Source organism: Rattus rattus, chromosome 3 (assembly GCF_011064425.1).
Source record: "Rattus rattus isolate New Zealand chromosome 3, Rrattus_CSIRO_v1, whole genome shotgun sequence".
NCBI classification, from domain to species: domain Eukaryota; kingdom Metazoa; phylum Chordata; class Mammalia; order Rodentia; family Muridae; genus Rattus; species Rattus rattus.
This window is the reverse complement of record NC_046156.1, coordinates 134,670,288-134,694,982: the sequence shown is the minus strand read 5'-3', so window position 1 is coordinate 134,694,982 and position 24,695 is coordinate 134,670,288. Positions and strand designations below refer to the sequence as shown.

Genomic DNA, 24,695 nt, shown 5'->3' with positions numbered 1-24,695 from the left:
GAGGCAAACGCAGGTGAATGTTTGTGAGTTAGAGACCAGTCTACATAGTAAATTCCAGGACATCCAGAGCTACTTAGAGAGCCTGTCTCACAAGAAAAAACAACAACAACAAAACAAAAACAAACAAACAAACAAAAAAAACAAAAAAAACTCAACCACCTATGGAAACAGACTTCACGTATAGGAAAAGGTGCCCTGTCCAGGCGATACCAAGGACACCAACAGAAAAGGGACCTTATAGGCTGATTCCTATCTGTCTTCGGAACCAAGCACCTGGGTCTTTGTAAAGGTTTTCTGGTTCCTAAATCCAGAGGCTACAACTTAAGTTCATAAATTATCCAAATGAACATAAAAAACACTTTGCAATTGTATGTTATGTGCAAATGTATTTATGTGCAAATCAGGTTACCTCAGTTCAAGCTCAAAACTATAAGAGAAAATACCACATGGTTGTTCTCTGGTCTCCATACACAAACATAATATACACACAATACAGAAAACACAAAACTTAAGGCCATTTGTGTCCATTTCCTATGGCTGCTCCCACACAGTATTACAAATCAGAGGAATTAAAACCAGAGACATTTCTTCTCCCCAGTTCATGTGGGAGACTCACTGAGGAGTGTGTGGTCTGAAGGTTTCCCACTTCCTAGTTCCTGCTGAATCCAATACGCCTTGGGTTTGCTGATGTGCTGCTGCCTCACGCCATAGCTCAGCAGGCAGATCCACTTAGCTTCCTTCAAGTGCACCTTGGTCTCTACATATTCCCAAAGACACCTGCTGTTGGGTTTAGGTCTTGTCCCAATAACAAATGATCTCCTCTTATATGATTATAAAGATATTCACTCTAAGTCAGGTCACACTGTGAGGTTCCTGCCAGAATTTGTGATACACAAATTTCAGCCATTGTCTATCAATCAAAACCACAGTGGGTTGCTTTAGTTGAACTTACTCATCTAAGGTAATACAAAAAATCTTGGGGTTCTTCATGTAATTTTCCATTTTTTTTTCTGGAGCTGAGGACCGAACCCAGGGCCTCAGAGAGAGAGAGAGAGAGAGAGCGCCCCATCACACCTCTATACTTTGTATCCATTAAGCCTGCAGTGTTCTCTTCCATGCTATACGTTAAACACTATGCTTGGCGTCAGTTTTCTTTATAGCTGAATTTGCATGTAACTACAACTACACATTATTATACTGAGTGAAGTAATATAGACCTTTTATTTATGGAAGTTAACTCAGACTCTTTATAACGTGGAGTAACTATAGATAGTAACGTGGAGAAACCTAAAAGGGCCCATGATAGGGATGGGACAACAACCACAGGAACACTAGAAGGGGGTAACAGGACACAGTTGCTAGGAAAGGGGGACATGGGAGAAGATGACTGGGGAAGACTTACCTGTGGAGGGAAGAGAAATGGCAAGACTGCTGGAGAAGTAGAAAAGACACACAAGATGACTGAAAAGGCCACAGGGAATAATTTTATGCTTGCTTAAAACTGCCCCCAACACGTGCACACGTGTACACACACACACATACACACACTCACTCCTATGCATATATGTTGTTTAATTGAAGATACTCTAATTAAGGTTAACAATGCTCCCCTAAACACCATTAACTAGCAAATACCCCAGTGCCAGGCACAGGAAACCTTTTGAGTTGTTGCTCAAGGGAGTCCAAGAGACCTCAAAACAGCGTAGGTATAGCTGCTGCCCCTGGTACTTTCCAGAAAATGCCCTTTTGAAGACACTATACACTTTGGACACCGGATCTGGAGGAATCTGAGGACTAGCTCACACAGTATTGAAGGAGTCACACAACCTGCCAAGGGACAAAGGCAATCAATGGCACCGTCCTGCAGTGTCAGCAAAGCATGACGCCCAGGGTGGAAGGCTCTGAAAGGTGCCATTGTGGCACTTCTATCCTGGAGGAAGAATCTAGCTGGACTGAAAATTAGAAATTGATGATAAATTTCCAGGCAGGAGATATTACACCTAGCAATTGTGCCAAGAAGGCAAGATACAAGTGTGCACGTGTTGGGGGCAGTTTTAAGCAAGCATAAAATTATTCCCTGTGGCCTTTTATCTGAGGATTCAGGAAAGCTGGGAGAGGGCTGGTACTGTGGTCACCAGGAGCTAAAGGTGGGTAGAACAAAAGGGAGGGCAGGTGGGGGCTGGTAGTGTTGCTGATCCGAGAGCAAAGGCTTAAAACTACAGGCTACAACCTTCTAAACACCAAGAGGTTGCACAACACTTGTCTACTTGAAATATATCTATGTTTACAGTTAATGTCAGGCTCAGGAACACAGTGATGAATACATTACTATTTTACTAAATTCACAAAAGTCTGGTCTTCTCAGAATTTTAAAATTCTACTTGGACAATGTTCAAACTGAACTAATAAATTCAAATCATTTTAAAATGGGTAGGTTTCCAAGAATATCTCTGTTGATTTTAGACTACAAAAAGTTCTCATTACGTAATAAGAAATCACCAAAGTATAAAGATAGTGAAAACTGCCACAATTTTCACTACCCAAAGACAGCTACAACCTTATACATCTTATGTATTGATAGTCTGGTATCTATAGCATCATCATGATTTTACCTATAAATATAGATGCTACCTAGGAAGCTACATTAATTAGCTAGGCATGGTAACACTTGCCTATCATCCCAGCACTTAGAAGGTGGAGGACAGCTGCACAGTGAGATCTCAAAAATGCCTTCCCTCCCTGAAAGGGAGGGAGGGAGAAGGAGGGAAGGCAAGCAGGTAACTTACCATTTTCAACTAATTTACTCCCTCACTCAAATGGTTGTGTAATTTTCCCATGATAAATCTGGCTATATAGCATCACTTTATTGAATATTGTTTTCTGTTAAATTAAAATGTCATCAATTGATTTGGGATATAGCTAGCTGGTTGAGTGCCTGCTTCACATCTAAAGCATTGGTTTTGGTCCTTAGCACTGCAAAGATAAAATACTATAAATTTAACCAATTCTCTACTGGCAAATGCTACAATACCTTTTATTTAATACAAAGTGTTATATAGAAAGATGCAGATACAGGGTTGACAAAATGGTTTGGCAGGTAAAGGTGTTTGCCATTAAGCCTGATGACTTGGGTACATTCCCCAGAACCCACATAGCAGAAGGAAAGAACTGACTCCTGCAAGTCATCCTCTGACTTGCATACATACTGTAGCATGTGCAGGCACAGGCAAACGCGAAAGCGTGTGTGCACGCACAGTACACACACATTTAAAAAAATCACGGACATAAATCTGAACCTATTTAAAATTAAAATGCTGCATTGACAAATTCCAGGATTCAAAAAAAGTTGTTATAGTCACTTAAAATTTTTCATTTGCTAGGCTGAAGAGATAAATGGCTCAGTAATTACCAGCAATGACTGCTCTTCTAGAGGAACCAGGTTTGATTCCTAGCAACCAAGTGATGGCTCACAATCATCTCTAAACTCCAGCTCCATTCCTATCCCCTGCCCCTACACACGCACACACACGCGCGCGCGCGCGCGCGCGCGCGCACACACACACACACACACACACACTCATTTTACAAAGAATAATCATGTGCTCACATCTTGCCAATACAAGAGTAGTTCCCTGCCCTCCCTCAACAATCATTTGTTGTTTCCTTTGCTATCAGAAGCTGTGCACATTTTCTTATGTGCTTCTTAGAAAGCTCCAATCTTCTGACAACTATTAACAGGTATTCTTGTTTTTAAGAGTCAGATGGTACTGCCTCTCTTAAAATAGACTTTTTCACTTTTTCATTGTTTTTCTTAAAATGTTTATATAATGAACTGACAAAAAGAGATTGAAGACAATTTAGAAAGAGTAATGGATGACTGAACTAAGTTTACGCTCCTAACTTCTCTGCTTTCCAGCTGTGTAACCGACACACTCTGCATACCTTTAAAATGTTGGGGGTGGAATTATTAAACTGTCCCTTTCAAACATTCTCAGAGTCATGAAAACAGCTGAGACTAAGGATAATGAAAACCACGGAGAAGGCAGGCATGGCGGCACACAACCGCAACCCTGGCATGTGGGAGATGGAGGAAGGAAGGCTCCAAATTCAAAGCCCAGGCTGCGCAGTGACTCCTCCCACATCAGAAAAGGGGGAGTCCTCATGACAATGTAGAAGACACATGCCTGTACGGCCACAAGGATGAAACAACAGTAAGGGGACAGATAACACAGCGAGCAGCAGCTCTCGTTATGTCGAGCACAGTCCTGAAGTCTTCAGGAGACTGATCGGGCCCTCAACTTCATCTTCAAGTTTCTTTTTCTTTCTTTAAACATTTACATTTATTTGTGTGTTTGTGAGTGTGCATACTTGCACATAAAAGGACAACTTGCAGGAACTTGCTCTCTCTTTCCACCATGTGTATTCTAGGGATCATACCCAGGTTGTCACACTTTGTGGTGAGTGCCCTTGCCCACCAGGCCACCTTGCCAGTCATACTTAAACAATTTTCTAGAACCATTTTGCTGACACAGCACATTGCTTCCCCTTTGCTTGAACTTCCGGTCCCCTTTCACTCCTTCCTCTTTTTAGCCTCTTCATGAAGATATTTCAAACGCTCTGTGTGTGTGTGTGTGTGTGTGTGTGTGTGTGTGTGTGTATGTACACATGTGTAGGTGTGTGCACAGGTCAGTGGAGGACTTGTGGTCACTTGGAGATGTAGTTAAAAGGTGTTCCAACTTTTGGGTGCTTGGATCTAGTCACCAGGCCTCATCATCTTAACTACTGAGCTCCTTAAAAGAGGAAAAAAAACCTTAACACTGACTGCTTTTGAAACTCACCACAAAGTAAGTATTGACTTGGGGTTTGTCTAACAACGCCTGGAAAGCCAGAAGAGTATTTCAGATATTTCAAAATACGCATGGTAGAAGAAGACTAAACAAAAGACATCAAATCTTTTCTCTAAGACAATAATTCCATGAAAATCTAGTTGCAAGCTGACAAAGAATTAAAATTTGCACAAGGGACACTGCTACATATACCTCAGAATAATAAAAAGTACTAAAATATAGCATATTTATGATCTACCAATTAAAAGAAGTTGTCTTAGGGATACCATGATCAAGGCAACTCTTATTGAGGATACATTTAATTGAGGCTGGCTTACAGTTTCAGAGGTTTAGTCCATTATCATGGCAGGTAGCATGGCAGCACGCAGGCAGACATGGTGGTAGAGGAGCAGAGAGTGCTACATCTTGATCTGCAGGCAGCAGAAGGGGCCTGTGTGCCACAACGGCCATAGCTTGAGTATGTATGACTTCAAAGTACACGTGACACTGACAAACTCCTCTGACAAGGCCACACCTATCAATACTGCCACTCCTTCTGGGCCAAGCATTCAAACACATGAGTTTATGAGGGTCATACCTATTCAAACCACCACAGATGTATTTATTTTTATGAGTATTTTGATGCACGTGCATGCATGCACACACATACCCCTATGTGTGCATTGTGTATCACTGGTGTCCACGGAGGCCAGAGAGGACATCAGATCCCCTGAAACTGTAGTTATGACCATCGAGGGCTGCCATATGGGTGCTGGGAACTGAAACTGGGTCACTTGCAAGATCAGCAAGTACTCTTAACCACTGAGCTATCTCCCTAACCCCAAACTACTAAATTTAAAAATAGGTTTCTGAGTTGGGCATGGTGGCACATGGCCTTTAACCCCAGGATTTGAAAGGTGGAGGGAAAAGGGAGGGGAGGGGGGAGGCAGAGACAGATAGATCTCTCAGTTTGAGTTCCAGGATAGCCAGGATTACACAGAAACCTTGTCTCTAAGTAAGTAAATATTCTGCCACCACTGGATCTGATGTGCCTTCCAAGTGCTAGTTAGTAAAGTCCCAGCATGGCACTGTTAGAGGAGCGCAGAACCGTTGAGAGGTGGGACTTCATGAGAGGTGTTCAGGTCAGTAGCAGTGTGCCCTTTAAAGGAAAAGGTAGGACCCTAGCTTCTTCCCCTACTAAGTTCCTGGCCAAGAGGGAGGTTTAGTGTAACATGGGCCCTCAGCATGATGTGCTGTTTCACCATAGGCTCAAAGGCAACAGAGTCAACTGTTCATGAATTGAAATGTATAAAATGTGAACCACAATAAACCTTTTCTCTTTGTAAGCTGCTTGTCTTTGGTATTTTGTTATAGTAATCAAAAGCTATCAAACTTTCAATATTATGGTAAAAAGGTATCGAATCAACACAAGACATGATATTTTCTTTCTTTTTTAAAATTACTTTTGGGTTGGGGATTTAGCTCAGTGGTAGAGCACTTGCCTAGCAAGCGCAAGGCCCTGGGTTCGGTCCCCAGCTCCGAAAAAAAGAATAAAAAAAAAAATTAAAATTACTTTTATTATTATTTTTTAACGGTCCAGTCCTTGTCCCCTTCCCGGTTCATCCTCTCACAGTTCCTTATCCTATTCCTCCTCCTCTCTGTATCCAAGAGGATATCCTACCCCCAACCCCTGCCAGGTCTCCCTGCTCCCTGGGGCCTCAAGATGCTGCTGTATTTTCTAGTGAAAACAATCCACTGTATTTTCTAGTGTTGAGTACAGTGGAGAGATGACAGAACTGAATGAAGTCACACCAATCTGTACCACTGAAAATCCATCTCTGGTAAATTTTTACTTTAATATTTATTAAAAATTTTGTGATTCATGTTTTCTACTACTATCTACTGTCTACTACTAGCCAGGAGTGCAGCAATAACCCAGACCAAAATAACTCAAAAGTTGACACAGCCCTGTGGACTCGGGGAGTTTAGGTTTCATTTACATGTTTTTTTTGACATCAAGACAGAGTCTTGGCCCATGCAGTTGACCAACCATAAACCCCTGATCCTCCTGCCTCTACCTCAGAATGCAGGGATTATAGGTGTGGGTCACTATATTTTTACGTTATAATTCTGTCCTAGAGCCATTTACTCAGTTCATGAGAAACTTTCAACTTTAAAGCTCACTTTTTTTGTGGAAAGAATATAATAGGTGATTAACAAAAATATTTTCCAGTCTAAAAGGATACATTGGGACAATAACATGTAGAGAGAAAGTGTGGGTTCAAAAAGAACAGAAAACAGAAAGTTGATATAGTCATGAACTGGTCATGTGTTTTTAATGGATGGAGAATTTTAACAAGACCCATCTTAAGTTAGGGATTAAGTGACAAAGCAAACGCTTTATCATTACTAACACTGAGGCCTGGATGACACTCCCTGGAGTCTAAGGGTCTTGCATCAGGAAGGATCTAAGTCTACCATGAGGCCTGACTGCCTCCTCACCCCTATACTCTGGACTAATCCCCAAATGTCAGAGCGCAGTAGAGCAGAGGGCCTGGGGATGCAGCTCAGTAACAGAGCTCTTGTCTCTATGTGTGAGGCCCTGGCTTCAATCATCAGAACTGCAAAGCATCGAAGAGGAGGCAGGAAGACAGGGGAGGGAGGGCTGCTTCTTCCCACCAGCATCTTTGTTACTTACTTTGTGATCTACAAGCTCTCCCACATTTAAAAAGTAGGACTATCTGACCCTCCCAGAGGCAACGGCCTCACAAAGCACCCAGTCCTTCCCCTCTACTGGTGCCATTTAAAGGCCTTCTCACCAGCTCTGATGACATAGCTCTTACTCCCTGCAGTACATCCATACTGTTTCCCAGCCTCTCCCTTGCAGGGTGAAACTGCTGTACAGCAGCCAGAACTACACGAGCAGACCTGGTGAACTTGAGTTACCCAGAGGATTATTAAATGGTGACTTCAGAAGGAAGCAACATCCCCTACAACAGTGATGCTCCACCACCTTTCAAGCCACCACTCCATCATCACTATAGTAAAGAATTTACAATCCCATAAGGCAGCCCGCTGTTTGCCAGCAATCTCACCCAAAAACAGCCAGCTTCACTTTTTCATTCCTAAATACTGATCTGCAAAGAAGAACTGACAAACTGATATCGTAAACTGAATATGTAAACTTCTAAATAAAAACCAGAAATTACTTAAATTTCATCATCCCGAGGCAGTGTTAACATCTGGAGCGATAGCTAGCTTTTTCTTTTTGCAAGCATGTGTGTTTGTGTGAGTGATACCTTTATACATTATGAGGTTTTTTTGTTTTCATTTTTAGGTTAATTGGGAAATTCTAGGATATCTCAAATTTTCTCCACTTAAATATGTTTTAAGCATTTTACCCACAATTAAATGTTTTTAATGCATTTAGTAGCTACGCATACAAAAATTAGAAAAAAAAATACGGAACGTATTTTGCTGTATGTGATCCAAACTATTATGCCTTTAGTTCTTCAAAGTGTTTACGTATCTGGATAAAACAGAAATGATTTAATTACCATATTCTATAACAAGAAAACTGAACTTAGCCATTGAGAAATTATTTGTTATTCCTAATTTTTCATAATGACAAATAATGGGATACATATCCTTAACAATTCAGCCTTATCAACATTTCTAATAATTCAGGATAGTGTCCCGAAAGTAAATTTGCAAGTGAAGGCATTAACTCTACAAGCATTTATTTAATTCAATGTCATCCTGAAGAGACACACAATAGATTATAACTCAGGTACTATTCCGTAAGTATAACTGTAACCTTCTTTTATACAAAAGAAAATTGTAAATGTGAAAGTTAAAACCAGCCATATTAAGAATGAGGAAGCTGGGATAGGGCAGTCCATTCTAAAGTTCAGTGTAATGCTTCAGGCAGGCTAGTCTGCAAACTCAGTTTTTAAGGATTAGAAGCACTAATTAAAACAACTAATGTAACACTTTATTCAAGTGCCCCATCTCAATCCCTTTTCCTGCCATCTACTGTTCCCAGCTATTGGTCCTCACCCCATCCATACTCAGCAATATACTGTGGTGGTTTGAATGAGGAAGGCACCCAACAGGTCCAGTCTCTGCTGACCAGGGTGTAAATTCTCGGCTCCTGCAGCAGTGCCTGCCTGCCTGTTGGCTGCCATGCTCTGCCGTGTTGATCACAGACTCACTCTCTGAGCTAAGTAAGCCCCAATCTACACTTTCTTTTATATGTTTCCATGGTCATAGTGTTTCTGCACAGCAACAGAACGGCAACTAAGACATGTGCTTTCACATGTGGTAAAATGAAACAGACAGGAAACGCACAGACTGAAGTCACACCCACCGGGAGTTTAAGTCACTCCCGAAACCCAGTTGTGTCCCCGTGACAAATAACAACTTGAAGTTTATGTTTTCTCCTCATTAGAGACACTTCGCACAAAAGGCAAACAAGTGGGAATACAGGACAAATCCAGATTTGCCTTTTTTCCTCTCATTCACAAGACAGAGCTCCAAATGCTGGAAGGCACATGACTCTACCATCCCATACAGCAATGTCCACCTCCAACTCAATTTCTCCTTCCAAATAAGGTGACTCTACTTTCTTTAGTCACCCATCAAAGAAGTGGTTTCCAATCTCTTCCTACCCTGGGTCACCAGTAGCATGATTTAGTCATTAAAACCGCCTCTAGAATGACATATTTCCCATGTGCTCTAAAAGCCCGGAGTGATCCAATGTGTCACATTGATTTTCTTTCTACATTCTCATAGGCCATCAAAATTCACACATAATCCATTAACCTGAACTTCCAACTATAGTCCTTACCTTCATAGGTAAGGCATGTGAAATTAGTAAGAGTAAGGAACAAAGATGTCTCTATCAAAGCATTCCAGAGCTCTATTAACTACTGGGCACAAATGGGAGTAATGTACTTATTTTACAGAGAACACTTATAAAGATTAAAAGCATCAGCTAAAAAAAAAAAAAAAAAAAAAAAATCAAACATGTAGGTGTTACTTCGAAATGAGCAGTAATTATTATTTTTATAATTAAAGCAAGGACAATGTTTCTTCATTTGCCAATTTCATTTAATGCTCCAAAGTTGTATTTCAGTCTATTCAAAACTTTGAGAAGTGTAGGCTTTGCTGAAACTCAAGTTACCAAGTTAGCCATTATCTTCTGAAAATTAAGACCCATCTCTACCAGTAGGTGGAGCCATGGAGCAGTAATAAAAACATTCTGCTCTGCTATAGAAGCTGAACCCTTTTGTCAACTGTAAGAGCAACAGCACAGGCCCCTTACAAACTGAGTGCCTACCATCCCTATCAACATTCATGGGTAGCTTTGTGAAGAGTCAAAAAGTTTGCATAATGCACACTTACAAAGTGATATGGGATTAGGAGCAGTTAAAAAGGATTGTAAGATATGCAAATGAATTTCACAATAAAAATGCAAATCGTTCAAACAACAGTTGAGAAAGCATACTCTCTCTTGCTTACTGTAATCAACAAACCCAGGTGCAGCCCATCTACTACAGGAACAAATATTTATAAGGTCTGGTGACATATGAATAGAGATTAAAGGACAATGATTATTTGTCTTGGTACTATGACAGGACAGAGACCGGACAGAAAGCCAAAACAGTGTTCTTACCGTTTGACACGAGCTAGTGATTGATTCCAAAGACTTTACCTAGCAGGCATGAAGGCATCCATTAAAGGGAGTTTTATGTACACAAACAAAAGCTTGACAGAAAGTGTGCAACATTTGAAGAATGTGCTGCTGATCCATCAACCTGACTCTTGCTAACAATCAGTAGACAACGATTTGCTGTTGCTTCACTTGGCACTTGCTTTATTCAAACTCAACTATAATTTCTTGTCTTGAGTCATACCCACATTTCAACTGACCACCACTACCTACATAGTTAGTGGCTATCACAGTGACATCACACTGGAGAGTTCAGAGTACAGATCTATCTACACAATGCGCCCTTTCTCCCCTTTCCCCTACATTTACTAATTTGTCTGGAAACGTCTACTTAATCTTTAGTCCTTGGGCTAAAGGTCAACAGCTACCCTGGGTTACCCCAGTTTATTTCAGGATCTTAGGTGCGTCATCACACTTGGTGACTCCAATACAGTACCTACCCCACAGATATTCTTTTTCTTCCCTCAATCTGTATGAGGGTAAAAAAGAAAGAAAAAAGTTAGGGCAGCAAGATCTAAGTTGTTTTTTTTTTAAATTCTGAATCCTTTAAATTTTCTAACATCTAATACAAAGAGTCTTAGTGTTCTGTATTTGCAAGAGTTTGTGTGGGTTTTTCCTTGCATGAAATACTATATTTGAAAAAAAAAAAAAGGTTTTTACATAGTGTTGCATTCCTGCAATTCCAGAACTTCAGAATTAAAAGTAGGAGAAACAGAAGTTCAAAACCCTCAGCTATACAGTAAGTTCAAGATGAGGCTGGCTACCTGAGACCTGGTCTCAAACAACCAAAACCAGGGAGGGGGGGTGGGGAAAGTTGTGTACAACTCTACACAAGAGTTGTAAATGAGACCTCAAAGTTGACTCATTGTGGTATTAATCCTGGTATTCTGAAGGCAAAGGCAGAAAGCTTACAGGTTTGGGGACAGTCTCAAGTACACTGTAATGCTAGACCAGTTGGGACAATAAAATTGGACTATATGTAATAGCTTGTATTCATATTCTGTATCCTAACACTTTGTTCAGGAAATTAACATTTTGTTCAGTAAAAACACTTAAATTTTTTTATTTTAAAAATCAAACTTCGGATTATTGATCCAAATAAAATGTGTTCCTATGCCTATATCTTAGCTACTTTTCTAAGTACTATAACCAAAGCAACTTATTTGTAATTTATCATCCAGGGAAGTTGGGCCAGAGCACGGAATACATGCGCAGGCCATGGTGGAGTGCTGCTTCCTTGCTTATTCTCATGGCTTGCTCAGCCTGCTTCCTAATAGTACTCAGAACCACCAGCCCAAGAGTGGCACCACCTACAGTGAGCAGGGTCCTTCCTCATTTATCAGCAATCAAAAAGAACGCACCACAGGATGCCCAGGGGTTAATCTGGTGGGGGTACCCTCTCGAAGGAGGTTCACTCCTCCCAAATAACTCTAGCTTGTGTGAAAGTGGACATCAAACGAGCCAGCACAGCCTCCAAATCTGACTAACACACTACCTTAACTTTCACATTTATTGAATCATAAATATGTAAAACATCAGCGGTGAAGGCAGTACAAATTATACCTTTTTTCTTTTCAAATATGAACTTTGTTCTGAAAGACCAGTGTTTAAGCTCCTCTATGCAACAGGTATCCAAACTAGCAACAAATAGGTTTCATTTATTATCCTCATTCGTCAAGTAATTCAGAAATCTCATATTAGTTGTTTGAAAAATATCATGACTAAGATCCAATGTCAATGTCTCTGCAGAAAAAAAGTGTTACAGAGGTTTTCATCAGCTTTACCATTTGAACAAAAACATTAACTGGAACACAGATCTCTATCTCTTTCTCTCTCTCTTAACAGAGTAAACCTTTCAACTTGGAAAAGTTGACTCTATGCAGTGGTTTGTTTGTTTGTTTGTTTGTTTGACAAATAAGCATTTTGCTACACAATACTCAAATTCCTAAGCTAAATATTCCTACAGTACCTTTAAAAATCTTGCTAGCTTGTGAGAATTTTTCCTCCATCCTTCCCTTGTGGTATGTCAGCTGTCCACTAGAGCTTCTATACAGTGAATGGCCTATAGCTGCTTGTAATTCCATTTCAGATTTCCTGCTACTTAGAAGTTTGCTCAACCTCACTGGCTTTGAGATGATGCCCAGATCTATGTTGGTTGCTTAGAGTCTTGTTTTAAGTATTACTCTCTATGTGTATGTGTGCATGTGTGTGTGGTGTGTGTGTACTGGGGGTGTGTCTTAATACTACAGCTAAAATGTGGAGGTCAGAGGAGAACCATGGAGGTAGTTTGTCTGCCTTTATATGGGGTCTGAGGAATGGACTTGGGTGGCCAAGCTTCCATGAACTGGCACCAAGTGCCTTTGCTACCTGCTCAGAATTTTTCTGCACCTTATCTGGATCATTTTTTGTCTACAATTACATGTTTGAAACCAAATTTTAGATAAATGAGTCATTACTGTACATTGATCTCCCACTGTTTCAAATTTAAAATTGATACTCAGCTCAGTCTGAGGCAATTTCATCTATTCATTCACTTAAATATTTATTAATTTCCTACTATGAGCTGTATTCTATCTAATACTGTGGTAAAAATGAAGAACTGAAATAACTAGTTTTGAACATATTTTAAAATAGAAATTTGTAATTAAAATTCTACTTAGCAGCTAGAGAAAAATTTTAAGTCTCTTAAATAAAATAACAAAACTACCTAAACTTCTTCCAAGTTCGGTAACCTTTAGCTTAGGAACTAAAGATTCAAGGGTATGGAGCTTGTGAGTCAACCAAAGGCTTGTTTTAAAGAGCTCTGAGTAAGATTTAAGATTATCTACCTCTTTTTTCCCATTACATATTCCCATCTATCCCCACAGTACTCAGTTCCAATGCATGATTTACTACTAAGCCATACACAAAGCATTAATAATGGCAATATACCCACCTCAGCTTCCAAGTGAGCTTATAATCCCTGTAACACTGAGTGATGTACACCAGGAAAAAGGTTATGTATTCATTAAGAAAATTTTGTCTCTCAAACCTAAGGAGTTCCAACTGACTCTCTTGGAGATCTGGAAATTGTTCAGAAGCTTTAAAGAGCTAGTAAAATAGGTATAATTCTGTAGAATTTGTGGTTTCTTGTTAGTTTGGGTTTTTTGCCACAGTCGTAGTTTTCAAATTCCATTGCTGGGGGTTGGGAATTTAGCTCAGTGGTAGAGCGCTTGCCTAGCAAGCGCAAGGCCCTGGGTTCGGTCCCCAGCTCCGAAAAGAAAAGAAAAGAAAAAAAAAAATTCCATTGCCCACTTAAATCTTAGTCTAGGGATAGGCAAAGAAAGTGAAGCTTAAATTGGTCTTTGTATGGTAATTAAGCCACTAGGTAAAACTCTTGGGATCACCTTTGCTTTCAATCCCTGAATCTTCCCTATCGGCCATTTCCTACTCAGGAAGCAAAAACATGTAACACATGTTTTATAACTTTATATAAAGTGTGCTTTTACTATTTATATGTAAGTGAAAGTGGATATCTGTCATGTCTGCTGATCTGAGGAAGAAAACAGTATTTAGAAATGAAGAAGTTACTTCCATTAAAGACCTTTAATTACTATTATTAAAAACCTTCTCACGAGTGCTTTAATATCTTTTGATATTATTCTGGAACTTTAAAATGTGTTAAGCAATAATAAAAATACAGCTCACAAACTACACTTCAAAGTAACAAAAGTATTACTTGAAAAGCCACTTAGTATTTTTACACTGAATTCATTAGCATACTCCCTTGTATCAGACAAGAATCTGACCTTAAATAAGAATTCTTCGAAAAGAAACTAACATAGAACTCCTGCTCTATCTCACAGGCAAAAAAAAAAAAAGAAAAAAAGAAAAAAAAAAAAAAGGCAAATGACAAATAGAATTCAGAGAATTCAGTGGAGATAAGCAAAATCTCTAAAAGATGCTGTCCATACTATCAGTTTTTAAAAATATCTTGCTTATAGTACTTACAATGCAATTGAGGGGAGAAATGGTGTGCTATACAGGGTAAAGAAACACTAAGCAACAGAAAAAGACGAAGAATACTTTATTTAACGAAATGAAAATGGGACCCAGGATGATGATAGCTCAGGCCTGGTACGTGGAAGTCTGAAGCAAGAAGATCATGAGTTAAAGGCAAGACTGAACAATTTAGAAAGGCTCTGTCACAAACAAGCAAGCGAACGAACAAATGAATGAATGAATGAATGAATGGCTGAGGCTCAACTGAGTGGAGTGGTACCCATCCCCAAAAGTAACCTCATAAACACAGAACTTCTGGCAGCAGGCAATGAGGGGACCAGATTCATACGTAAACAAAATAAAACTCTTCTTTCTCTTTAGTCTAAATCTGGCAACCAAATTTTACCCAACGACAGAGTTGAGCCAAGGACTTCATAGAAAAAAAAATTAAAATGCTTAGGAGCAACTGGTGTTGGGTCATCGGAAATAAAGTCCTTTGTGAATGCCCATCAGTGGTTTCTGTACTAAAAACGCCTTTATCAAGCGACAAAACTGATTGGAAACCATCAACTTTGCACACCAGTTCCTGACACCTAGGCCCATTCTCTAAAAAGGAGCAGTTCCGCAGTTCGGATGAGGACCACAATGGGATATCCAGGCCCATTGTTCTGAGAACCTCAGCACCAGCACAGCACTGCAAGGCTCGCGAAGCAGCACCGGTGGGGGGCGGGGGAGAGTGGGGGCGAACAGGTGTGTTCCAGGTCACAACTAAGGGACAAGAGGCCCAACTTGTGGGAGACGGCGGAGAAAGGAGGGGAGGACAAAGTCATTGCTTGAGGCTAGCAGCGGGCGTGACGGGTTAGCAGCGGCGAGGGTCGCAGAGGCCAGGGGCAGTGAGCACAGCGGAGGGCAAAAGGCTTTCGGAAGGGGGAGACCAGCCTACAGAGGCAGGAACAATGGCCCGAGTCCCCCCAAAAGACAAAAGCACTGAGCTGTGGGTGCGGGCCCCGGGGCGGCGGTTACCTGCGAGAGCTGCCGGGGATGCGGGCAGCCGAAGAGCGCCGAGCTGGAGCTGAAGCTGATGGCTCCTCGGCGGCTGAGGACGTGCTGGGGGACCGGCCTGTCCAGGGGCAGCACCGGCAGCTGGTAGCATACTTCCATTGAACACGTCCGCCTTGGAACCGCGCGGCGCCCGCCAGTCCGCGGTCGCCCGCCCCTGCGCTACGAGGGGGCCGCGCCGCGGGGACCTGGGGCCGAGGCGCGCGCGGGCGGGCGGCGCTGGCGGCCGCGGACGCCTCCAGCCTCCGCGCGGCTGGCGGCGGGAAGGGCTGCAGCGGACGCGGGAGCCCGGCAGGCAGCGTTAAAGGGGATCCGGCTGCCCTGGTGCCCGCGGCGCGAGAGCTGGCCCGGGCCGGGAGCACGGGCGCGGAGCAGAGAGCAGCTTGGCCGCTGGAGCCCAGCCCTCCCTCCCCCGAGCCTCCTCCACTCCGCTGCCGGCGCGAGCCCGGCGTAATTCACACTTTGCAGCCCTGACCCTGCGCCAACCACGGCCGCCGCCACCGTGACGTCACGACGCCGCGCCGCATGCCCCGCGCCCCGCGCCGCCGCAGCGCCTGGGAGCCCGCTGGTTGTCCGGACCGGGCTGCCTGCGTCCGCTCCACTCGGCGCCGCGCCCCGCGCCCGCCCGTCGCCTCCCGCCTCCCCGCAGCTCCCTCCCCGCAACCCGCGGCGCGTGCGCACGAGAGTTACGCGGGGCATCCTCGGGCGCCCAGACCCGGAGTTTGTTCGGCCTACCCGACCGGCGCTCTTGTGTCCGACAGACCCAGAATACCGGGAGCACCGGGCGCCCTCCCCGCGCTTCCATCCAGCGGGGCACCGGGCGCGTCCACTCTGAATTCCCGTACTAGGGCGTCGCGGGAGACCACGGCGGCAGTGACGCCAGCTGATCTCGGGGGCTCGATCCTCCCGCTACCTCACAGTTTATGCCCTACCAAGGCAAGGCTCCAGTGGTTTCCCTTGGCAGGTGAGGCCCCAGGCCTTCCAGGCCTGCAGGGCAGAAAAAGGGACCAAAGACTTCTGTGTGAAGTGAAATTCTCCTACCATGAAAATGAGAAATGATGATATTGAGAAGACAAAGGTGGCAAAGAGAACAAAAGTTCCCCTAGCCAACCATCACCCTTCTTTGTTAGTGTTTGCTGGTTAATATGTAGGAAAAGCTTTCCACCTGTTTTGGTAAGATGAGGATATAATTTACTTGTTCTTTTAAGTTTCTGCCCCAAAACTGCCAAAGCTTTTCCGCAGGAGCCAACTGTTTCTAACGCTTTGAGCATCGGATACTTCAACACGAACAAGCTCTCCCCCTGGCAAAATGGATTTAGATAATTTCTCAGGGCATCTAGTCTCCCAGGTATTTAAGATGATCATTGGCAAGGTGGCAGGCCTTAAGAAGTACAGTGCTGAGCCTGGGCTTAATGACGCTATAAACTTGAGTACCGAGTATGCATGATCAGATAGAGGGATAGAGGTGTGTACTCTTATTATTTAAACATCATGCCCCTGTGTATTTCTACATGCCAGATTTTAGGCATGCTTTATGATCCGTTCTATGTTGTGGAATTTGTCTTCGCTAGATGATGAAGCACTAATGAGATTCTCACTGCCTTTGAAATCTTAATTACTCCCTTAACGTGTAGTCGATGTGTTAAGCATCTCACTTGGGATTACACTGAGCACTGTGGGCCATTTACTCTTCAAAAAAGTCGTTATCAAACAGTTGACTAAATTGCAGGTAGATTCATAGAAACAAACTTGCCCTACACCTTATACAGATAAGTCTCAAGAACTAACCTCAAGTGATATGTACTCTTCATCTGCTGGACATGGTGGTACAAACCTGTAATCACTGCCCTTGGGAAACTGGGGCAGCAGGATGAAGAGTTCAAGATAAGCTCAGATATTATACGGAGTTCAGAACCAGGCAGACTATATAGTGAAATGCTCTCCTAAACAACAACAACAACAGCAAAACATTTGAGTACCTTTACACAAAACTGACACTGGTAAAATTTTGTTGAGTAAAATAAGACTTACCAGTATTTAGGCAGCCAAACAGTGTATCTCCAGTAAGGTTTATTTCAATGTACCTGCTAGAGCCCAGAGCCTCGGCAGGTATTTTATATGCAGTGTTTTTACCCAAGTCTATAGTCACATAAGTAATTTGATCTAATTTATACAGATAAGCAGTCACTTTCAAAACTAACTCACTTACCATAGTAAACTCTAGTCTGACTTCAGAGCCACGGGTTTTCCACCACACCATGCAGTACATCAGGAAAAGAAATTTTGTTTTTAGTATTCTTGGGAAGCCATTAGGGTTCATCAGAGGAACACTAGAAAGGGGTGAGGGGAGAATGTTAAAGAGAGGTTTCAAGGGATTGGCTCAAGATTGCCAAAGCTGAGGTCTGGAGAATAGATAGACAGACAGACAGTAATAGTGGACTTTGCATTCTGGTATCTGAAACCAATAACAGAAAACTGCCAGACTGAAAAGAGAGGCAGGATTTTTATGCTGGAGTCTTCAGAAAGAAAGCCTAAATCTTTGCTCTTAAACCCTTTAACAGAAGAGACAAGGCCCAGCCACTTTGAAGAGGAAAATCTGCTTAAAATCTACAGATTATAAGTGTTGGCAGCATCTTGACCTTTGTTGGGCCAAACAACTGGATGTTACAGCCTAACAAACACATAAAATGAACCACCACAGAGAGAAACTTTAAACTTAAGTAATGAAAGTAATGAAATCCCATTACCTAAAGCAACAACAACAAAAGGAAGTCAAGGTTCATACAAAGGATTCTTTTATACTCTTAAATGCAAGTATATTTTACACTATAACATAATATAGTGGAATACACTAGACTTGCATGTTTAAAAAGAATGTCCTCTGGATATGCAGACTTACAGCAGTTTAACATGATCATGGAACATAATCCAGCATATTTTAACTAAACCAGATGATTCTAAAATTGCCCAAAGTAGATGGTTAGCACAACGCTCTTATGAGATGAAAAAAACAAAGTGAATACGAATATGGATCAAAGAAGCAGAATCACTGAAAGTGGTGCAAGAGGGATTTATTATAGAGATTTGTTATTATAATACAGGCTTTCTTATGGAGAAGCTGGTGTGGTCAGGTTAGGGAGGAATGATTACAGGCTTACAGAAAAGCCACTAACGTGGGAGCAGGGAGGGAAACTGGTAAAGAGGCTTATGAAAGCCTTCAGCTTCAATGTCTGGTAGTGAGTGTGAAGTCACTAGTCAGTGAAAAGAAGTAAGAGGCTTGGACACGTTGTGATCTATGAGAAAAAAAAATGGAACCCTTGGTTTTTCCTCACTGTGTCTTATCCCAGTGACCCAGAAGAAGCTGGTACTGTTAGCCATGGAGCTAGCGCTGGATACAGAGAAGCTAGAGATACTGCAAGCCTGGGCTACTACTCCTTAACATGAGGCAAACTGACAGAATAAGACATGTGCACAAGTTGCCACAATACTAGAATGTTCATACTCAGTTTGCCTTCGGGAAATGGCTTAGCCGGGAAGGTTCCTTGCCTTAATGAACTGACCCACCTTTCCTGAGTAGTCTATTCATAGAGAGTATTATAGTTTACCCACAGAGTCTATGAGCAGTACCAAGAACAGTCCTAAAGTCTCCTGCGTTTCTTCTTTGGCTGTGTTGCTATTTAGTTGGCTCAATCACTCCAGATAATATAATTGTTCCTTCCTGGCTTTGAGAGTTAACTTGAAGTCCAGAATGGCCAAGTGGCAGTCTCAACTTCCAATATAACTGAATATAAGCCCCAGTAGGGAATTCTCTTCTAGAGCATTCAGAGGGAGCAAGAATTCAATTTTGGATTTATAGTTTTCATAACAACGAGGAATTAAAACACCTGCTGTTTTTGGCACCTAGGTTCTAGCCATTTGTTATAGCAGCCCTGGGAGACATACAGGAATGATACTCAGTTCTGATGCTGGGTCAGAACAGATTTTAAGATTCTTCTAGATTCATTTCTCTGTGCCAGCGTTAATAGTGTCCCCTGCTCATGACAGAGCTGCTGCACATACAGTCACTGCATCGGAGGCTGCCTGTCCAAGACCAGCACATGATCAAGCCAATCCACATTCCAGCATGTGTGGGGGAGGGGCTCACGAGGCCCCACTGCTAGCTCAGAGTTAGCTAGTTGGTAGTTAATGGCTTCTTGACAAAGGAGAGTTAGTTTTCTTAAGAGGTGTTGCCTCTCAGAGGCTATTTATTCTCTGCTTCCTAGCCCTACATTCATGTGCATTTGGGCATTGCTAATTGGACTCAGAAGTTTGTAAAGAGTACAAAGAAAAGAGGGGTAGGAATAGAAATTTGGGAGAAAAATATGGGGGGGGGGTCTAGGAGAAATTGGAGAGGGGATAGTGTGTAGGGTAAAAGGGCCAAAAGACCCTCACTTGACCCCAAGACCAGGGCTAGGGAACAGAGCTGAGTTTACCACAGAAACCCACAAATCCTGAGCTTATCCCAAGCTCAGGACTTGAAATCCCACCAATCCTCACCCTGGAAATTACCCCTCACCCCAAATACCTATATAAACTCTGTCTTCTGCTCAGCTCCCTGCTGCTTCTCTCCAGAGCAGAGGCAGCGCCCTCTTTGGTTTTTCCCTTCCAAAAACAATCTCTTGTTGCACAGTGTGACTTCGTGGTACCCCCTGGTTCCTGATTGCCAGGTTACTTCTTTGTACAGAGCTATAACTTTTCACCAGAGCAGAGCTTTTGCTGGGGAAACCTGTCCCTTCCAGAGTACAGCCATCACACTTTAGCAGGAGAAATCGTCCCCTGTGGCCCTAGCAGAACTTAACACTTCTGTAGAGGAAGCCTTTCCCTCCAGAGCTGCAACACTTACACAGTGCAGAGGTGATTAGATCAAATTACATTGTAGACATATGAAATTCTTAAAAAATAGGCAAAAATCTTAAAAAGTATATAAAGATTTTTAAAATAAGAAAGTAACTAAGTTAACTGGTTTGAGTTTGGTTGTTGGTGTTTAGGGCACTGCAGAAAACATGTCTGTTTAATTAAAGGATTTGGGAGACCTGATAGAAATGGATCACAAGTTTTATTCTCTAGTTATAAATATCGAAATGACTATGATATTTACATTCTGTTTCTAAAAACAAGTTCCTCTCTTGCTATCTCTGGGAGAATAGTCAGAAACAGCAAAAGGCCCAATGGCCATGTAAATGTTGAAAAGAATGAATCTTAGAACAGCAAATCTTTTACAATGTACCTAAAAATTGATTATTAAGCGGGTTTTGATCAACTATTTTATTTTTAAATTATATATATGTGTGTGTCCGTGATCGAACCTGATGACATGGGCACTCGAAAGCAAGTCCTCTGATTATTAAGCAGTTTTTATCACAAGTATCTCTGAATTTAATTGTCATTTGTATATAAAATAGTGACATTTGGGGCTAATGAGAGGTCTCAACAGGTAAAGACAGTTGCTAGCAAGCCTGACCTAATTTCAATCCCCAGGACCCGCATGGTGGAAGAGACAACAGCCTACTCCCACAATTGTCCTCTGACCTCTACATATGTAAAGTGACATTTGCTCTCAAGCAGGTATAAGATTTCTTTTTTTAAATTATAGCACAATTACAGCAGCAAGAGAGGGGAGAAAATACCTTCAAGTGCCTTTTTAATCCCCAGGTTTTCTATGCATTTGTTTTTCCCCTGGATATTTACCAAATAGCCACAAATTTTTGGGCGTTCTACTAGGTATCTAAAATAAACCAGAGAGGGTCCCCTGCCTGAAGTCACATATTAATGGAGGCATGTGTAAGTAAGTAAATGTGTAATAGTATAACTTAATATGGGGTGTTACTAGGGACTTTGTTAGTCAGCTTTCTGTCACTAATATACCGATGATAAAGAAACTTACAAGGGGAACAAAACATTTGTTTGGCTTACAGTTTTGGTGTTTCCATTCCATGATGTAGCCTATTGTTGAGCCATCGGCAAAGGAGCACATAGGGAGAAGCTCTTCTGCCCATTCTGATTACACAAAGACCAACCTCCAAGGACATGTTTCAGAATGACCTAAATGGTCTGCTTCATCTCAATGGCACCACAAGCTGAAAACCCTCCTGGCTTTTGGTAGATACTTATCCAAACCATAGCTGGTACCAGGACTGAAAAAGTGTACCAGAAAGCAGGACAGAGGCCAAGGAAGCTTCCCTTAAACAGTGATACATTTTCTTAGACCTCTATGAAGTGAGGAAGTAAGTTAGACAAGAGCTGAGGGGTGGGAAAAGGCCTTTCTTTCTTGAATGAGAAACCCAGTACAGATGTCTAGTGCATAAGTAGATCCAAGGTAGGGAGAGCCTAGTGTCTAGAAGCAGGGAAGGCAGACAAGCTCAGACCACTGAAGGCCCTTCTAGGCCTGTTGAAGGACTTGCATTTTATTCTGAACTATGATGGAAAGCCACTGGGATATTTTCTGCTGTGCTTTGCAACAAACTGGCATTCATATCATATCAGATATGTCTCTGGGCTACAGCTCTGTAGACAGCAGTTTCTAAGCAAGAGAATCATTCTAATAGTTTTAAATAGCCTAAAAGAAAGAAGATGGTTTTTCAGGCTGCATTATGCAAATTTATGTTGTACATGCACAAATAAAGATCTAACCTTCCAAAAGCCATCCCCCTTTCAAGTTTAAATCATAACAGTCACAGAGTTCTTCTATGTCCCCTGAGTTATTCAACTTAGAAACTTGTGTTTCTGAATAACCCATTTATATCCATTCCAACATCTTATTCTTAGCTCAAAAAATTAAAACCATTCAAACTGATGAATAAAAATGAAATACCTCTTTTAAAAATTCAAAATAATTTTATTCTAGGGAAACAACATATATAAGCATTTAATAAGACAGTGAAATAAATTATGTTATTAGGATAAAATTTATTTTTAACTTGATGAAACATACATTAAAATTGATCTTAGTCACAAGGATAAGAATTTTGTTAAACACAACTAAAATGAATCTTACAAAATGTAGAAATCAACATAATCCAAGAATTACTAATATTCACAATTTTTAGAATAAATTTGATATACAAAATTTCACTAACTTTAAGGTCAATTTTTCACGGGAATAAGTGAGAATTAGTTATTCTGTTTGTCACTTTTAGAAAATGGAATGCTGTTCAGTGTCAAAGCTTTTTAACAGGCAGGTATGGTACTACATGCTTATAGTTCCAACACTGTGAAGACTGAGTCAGGATTATCATGAGTTTGAGGCCATCCTAGAGTTACATAGCAAGACACTTTCTCTTGTCTCAAACAACAAAGGCTTTAACGAATCTTCCCATGATAAATAGTTCAATTAAAAAATAGGCAAAGGAATGGCATGGTATGGCATAGCACTGGGGAAGCAGAGGCAACAGGATTGTGAGAGTGAGGCCAGCCTGGGGCATAGCAAAAATCTCAAAAGAAACAAGCCACTGAACAATTACAACATAAAGCCAAGAACTAAGCAGACATTTAAGGAGGGTATCACTGAGCACATAGGAAGGTGCCGAATGCAACTTGCAGTTAGGGTGATGCAAATGGCAACCACAACGAGGTGTCACTTCCTCTGCAGTAGGGTGGTTATCAGATATATTAATGTCTATTTATCTACACAACAGGAAATGACAGGTGTTGATAAGGATGTGAAAATACCAGTAACCTAGACACTGCTGGAAGACATGTAAAATGGTTGAACTGGAATGGATAACAGTTTGATGGTTTTTCAAAAGATTACAGATGAGATCACGTATGATGAAGTAATTCCTCTCTATAATCCCCAAAGAAACAGAAGCAAACATTTAAACAGATACTGTTTGCCATTGTTCACAATGCTCAGAAATGGATACAATTGAAATATATATCAGCAGATGAATGAATATAATCAAACATTGCTTCTATATACAATGGGATATTATTCAGCCTTAGAAAGAAATTCCAATGTATTGTATACAATAGATGAGCCAATAAGGACATTTTGTTAAGTTAAATAATCCACAAAAAGAAGGAAAAATAGTTTATGATTCCATTTATATGATGTAACTAAAATAGTTCAATTCGTAGAAACCGAAAGTAAGCTGGAGATTACCAATGGTTGGGGAAAAGAATATGTTTAGCCCATTTTCTGCTGCTATAACAAAATAATAGAGTCTGGGAAGTTTATAAAGATTAGAAATTTATCTAACTCCCACTTCTGTAAGTCAAAGGACAAAGTGCCAGCATACACTCAGCTGGGGACCTCATGCTGTATCACAAGACAAAGATGTAGAAGCAAGTATGTATAAAGAAGACATAGATGCATATGCTGTCAGAGGAATTGAGGCAACCTTGCTTTATGTCGTCTCTTGAGAGTCAAACGAGTCTCATCAGAGAGAAAAGCAGCAATCACTCATAAAGGCATAATCACCACTTGGAGGTGTTGCCACCTCTCAGTACAGTTGCTTAATAATTATATTTCAACATGGGTTTTTCTGAGAATGACTACATCTAACCCAGGGCAGTGAGGCTTGGGGAGTTAGCATTCACTGGGTACAGAGTTTCAGTTTGGAACCATGTAAAAAGCACTTGGAAACAGATAGTGGTTACAGTTGTACAGCATTATAATTGTACTGAGCACCACTGAGCTATGCATTTATGATTCGTTGAAATGGTCACTTTTATCTAGGCTTCTCCTCCCAACAAAAGTTCTCCCACCGTGGATGTGATGTTCATTTCCTTAGCCATTCTCTGGAGTGCTAGAATGATACCTGGTGTGGGCAGGTGACCACACTTGTGTGTTCACCGTGACTGATAGTTCCCCTTCACTACAGTGGCCACAGTCTGTGATATAGCTCATTAGAGCTTCTGGTATTTCTTTTTCCTGTTCTCCAAGACAACTCTGAAAACCTTACATAAGACCCATGATACTTTTTCTTTCATTTCAAGTAGTCTGAATCGACCAAAAATAGTGAAGTTGTTTGCTGTGCTGAACTCTGCACAAGTCTGATTTTTCTCAATACTTCATCTGTTGATTGTTCAATTCAGACTGGGCCTAGATGGGTGGC

The 24,695-nt window shown here is 41.5% G+C and overlaps 1 protein-coding gene across 1 annotated transcript in view; it reads right to left on the bottom strand.

The window, feature by feature from the left end:
* Pde7a (phosphodiesterase 7A) overlaps positions 1 to 15,824 on the bottom strand; it is an 85,492-nt gene extending 69,668 nt beyond the window's left edge. Inside the window, exon 1 of the mRNA XM_032898611.1 lies at positions 15,565 to 15,824. Within this exon, the coding sequence (XP_032754502.1) occupies positions 15,565 to 15,702 (138 nt within the window). The 5' untranslated portion in view covers positions 15,703 to 15,824. The remainder of the gene's footprint in view (positions 1 to 15,564) is intronic.
* Between the last annotated feature and the right edge of the window lie 8,871 nt (positions 15,825 to 24,695).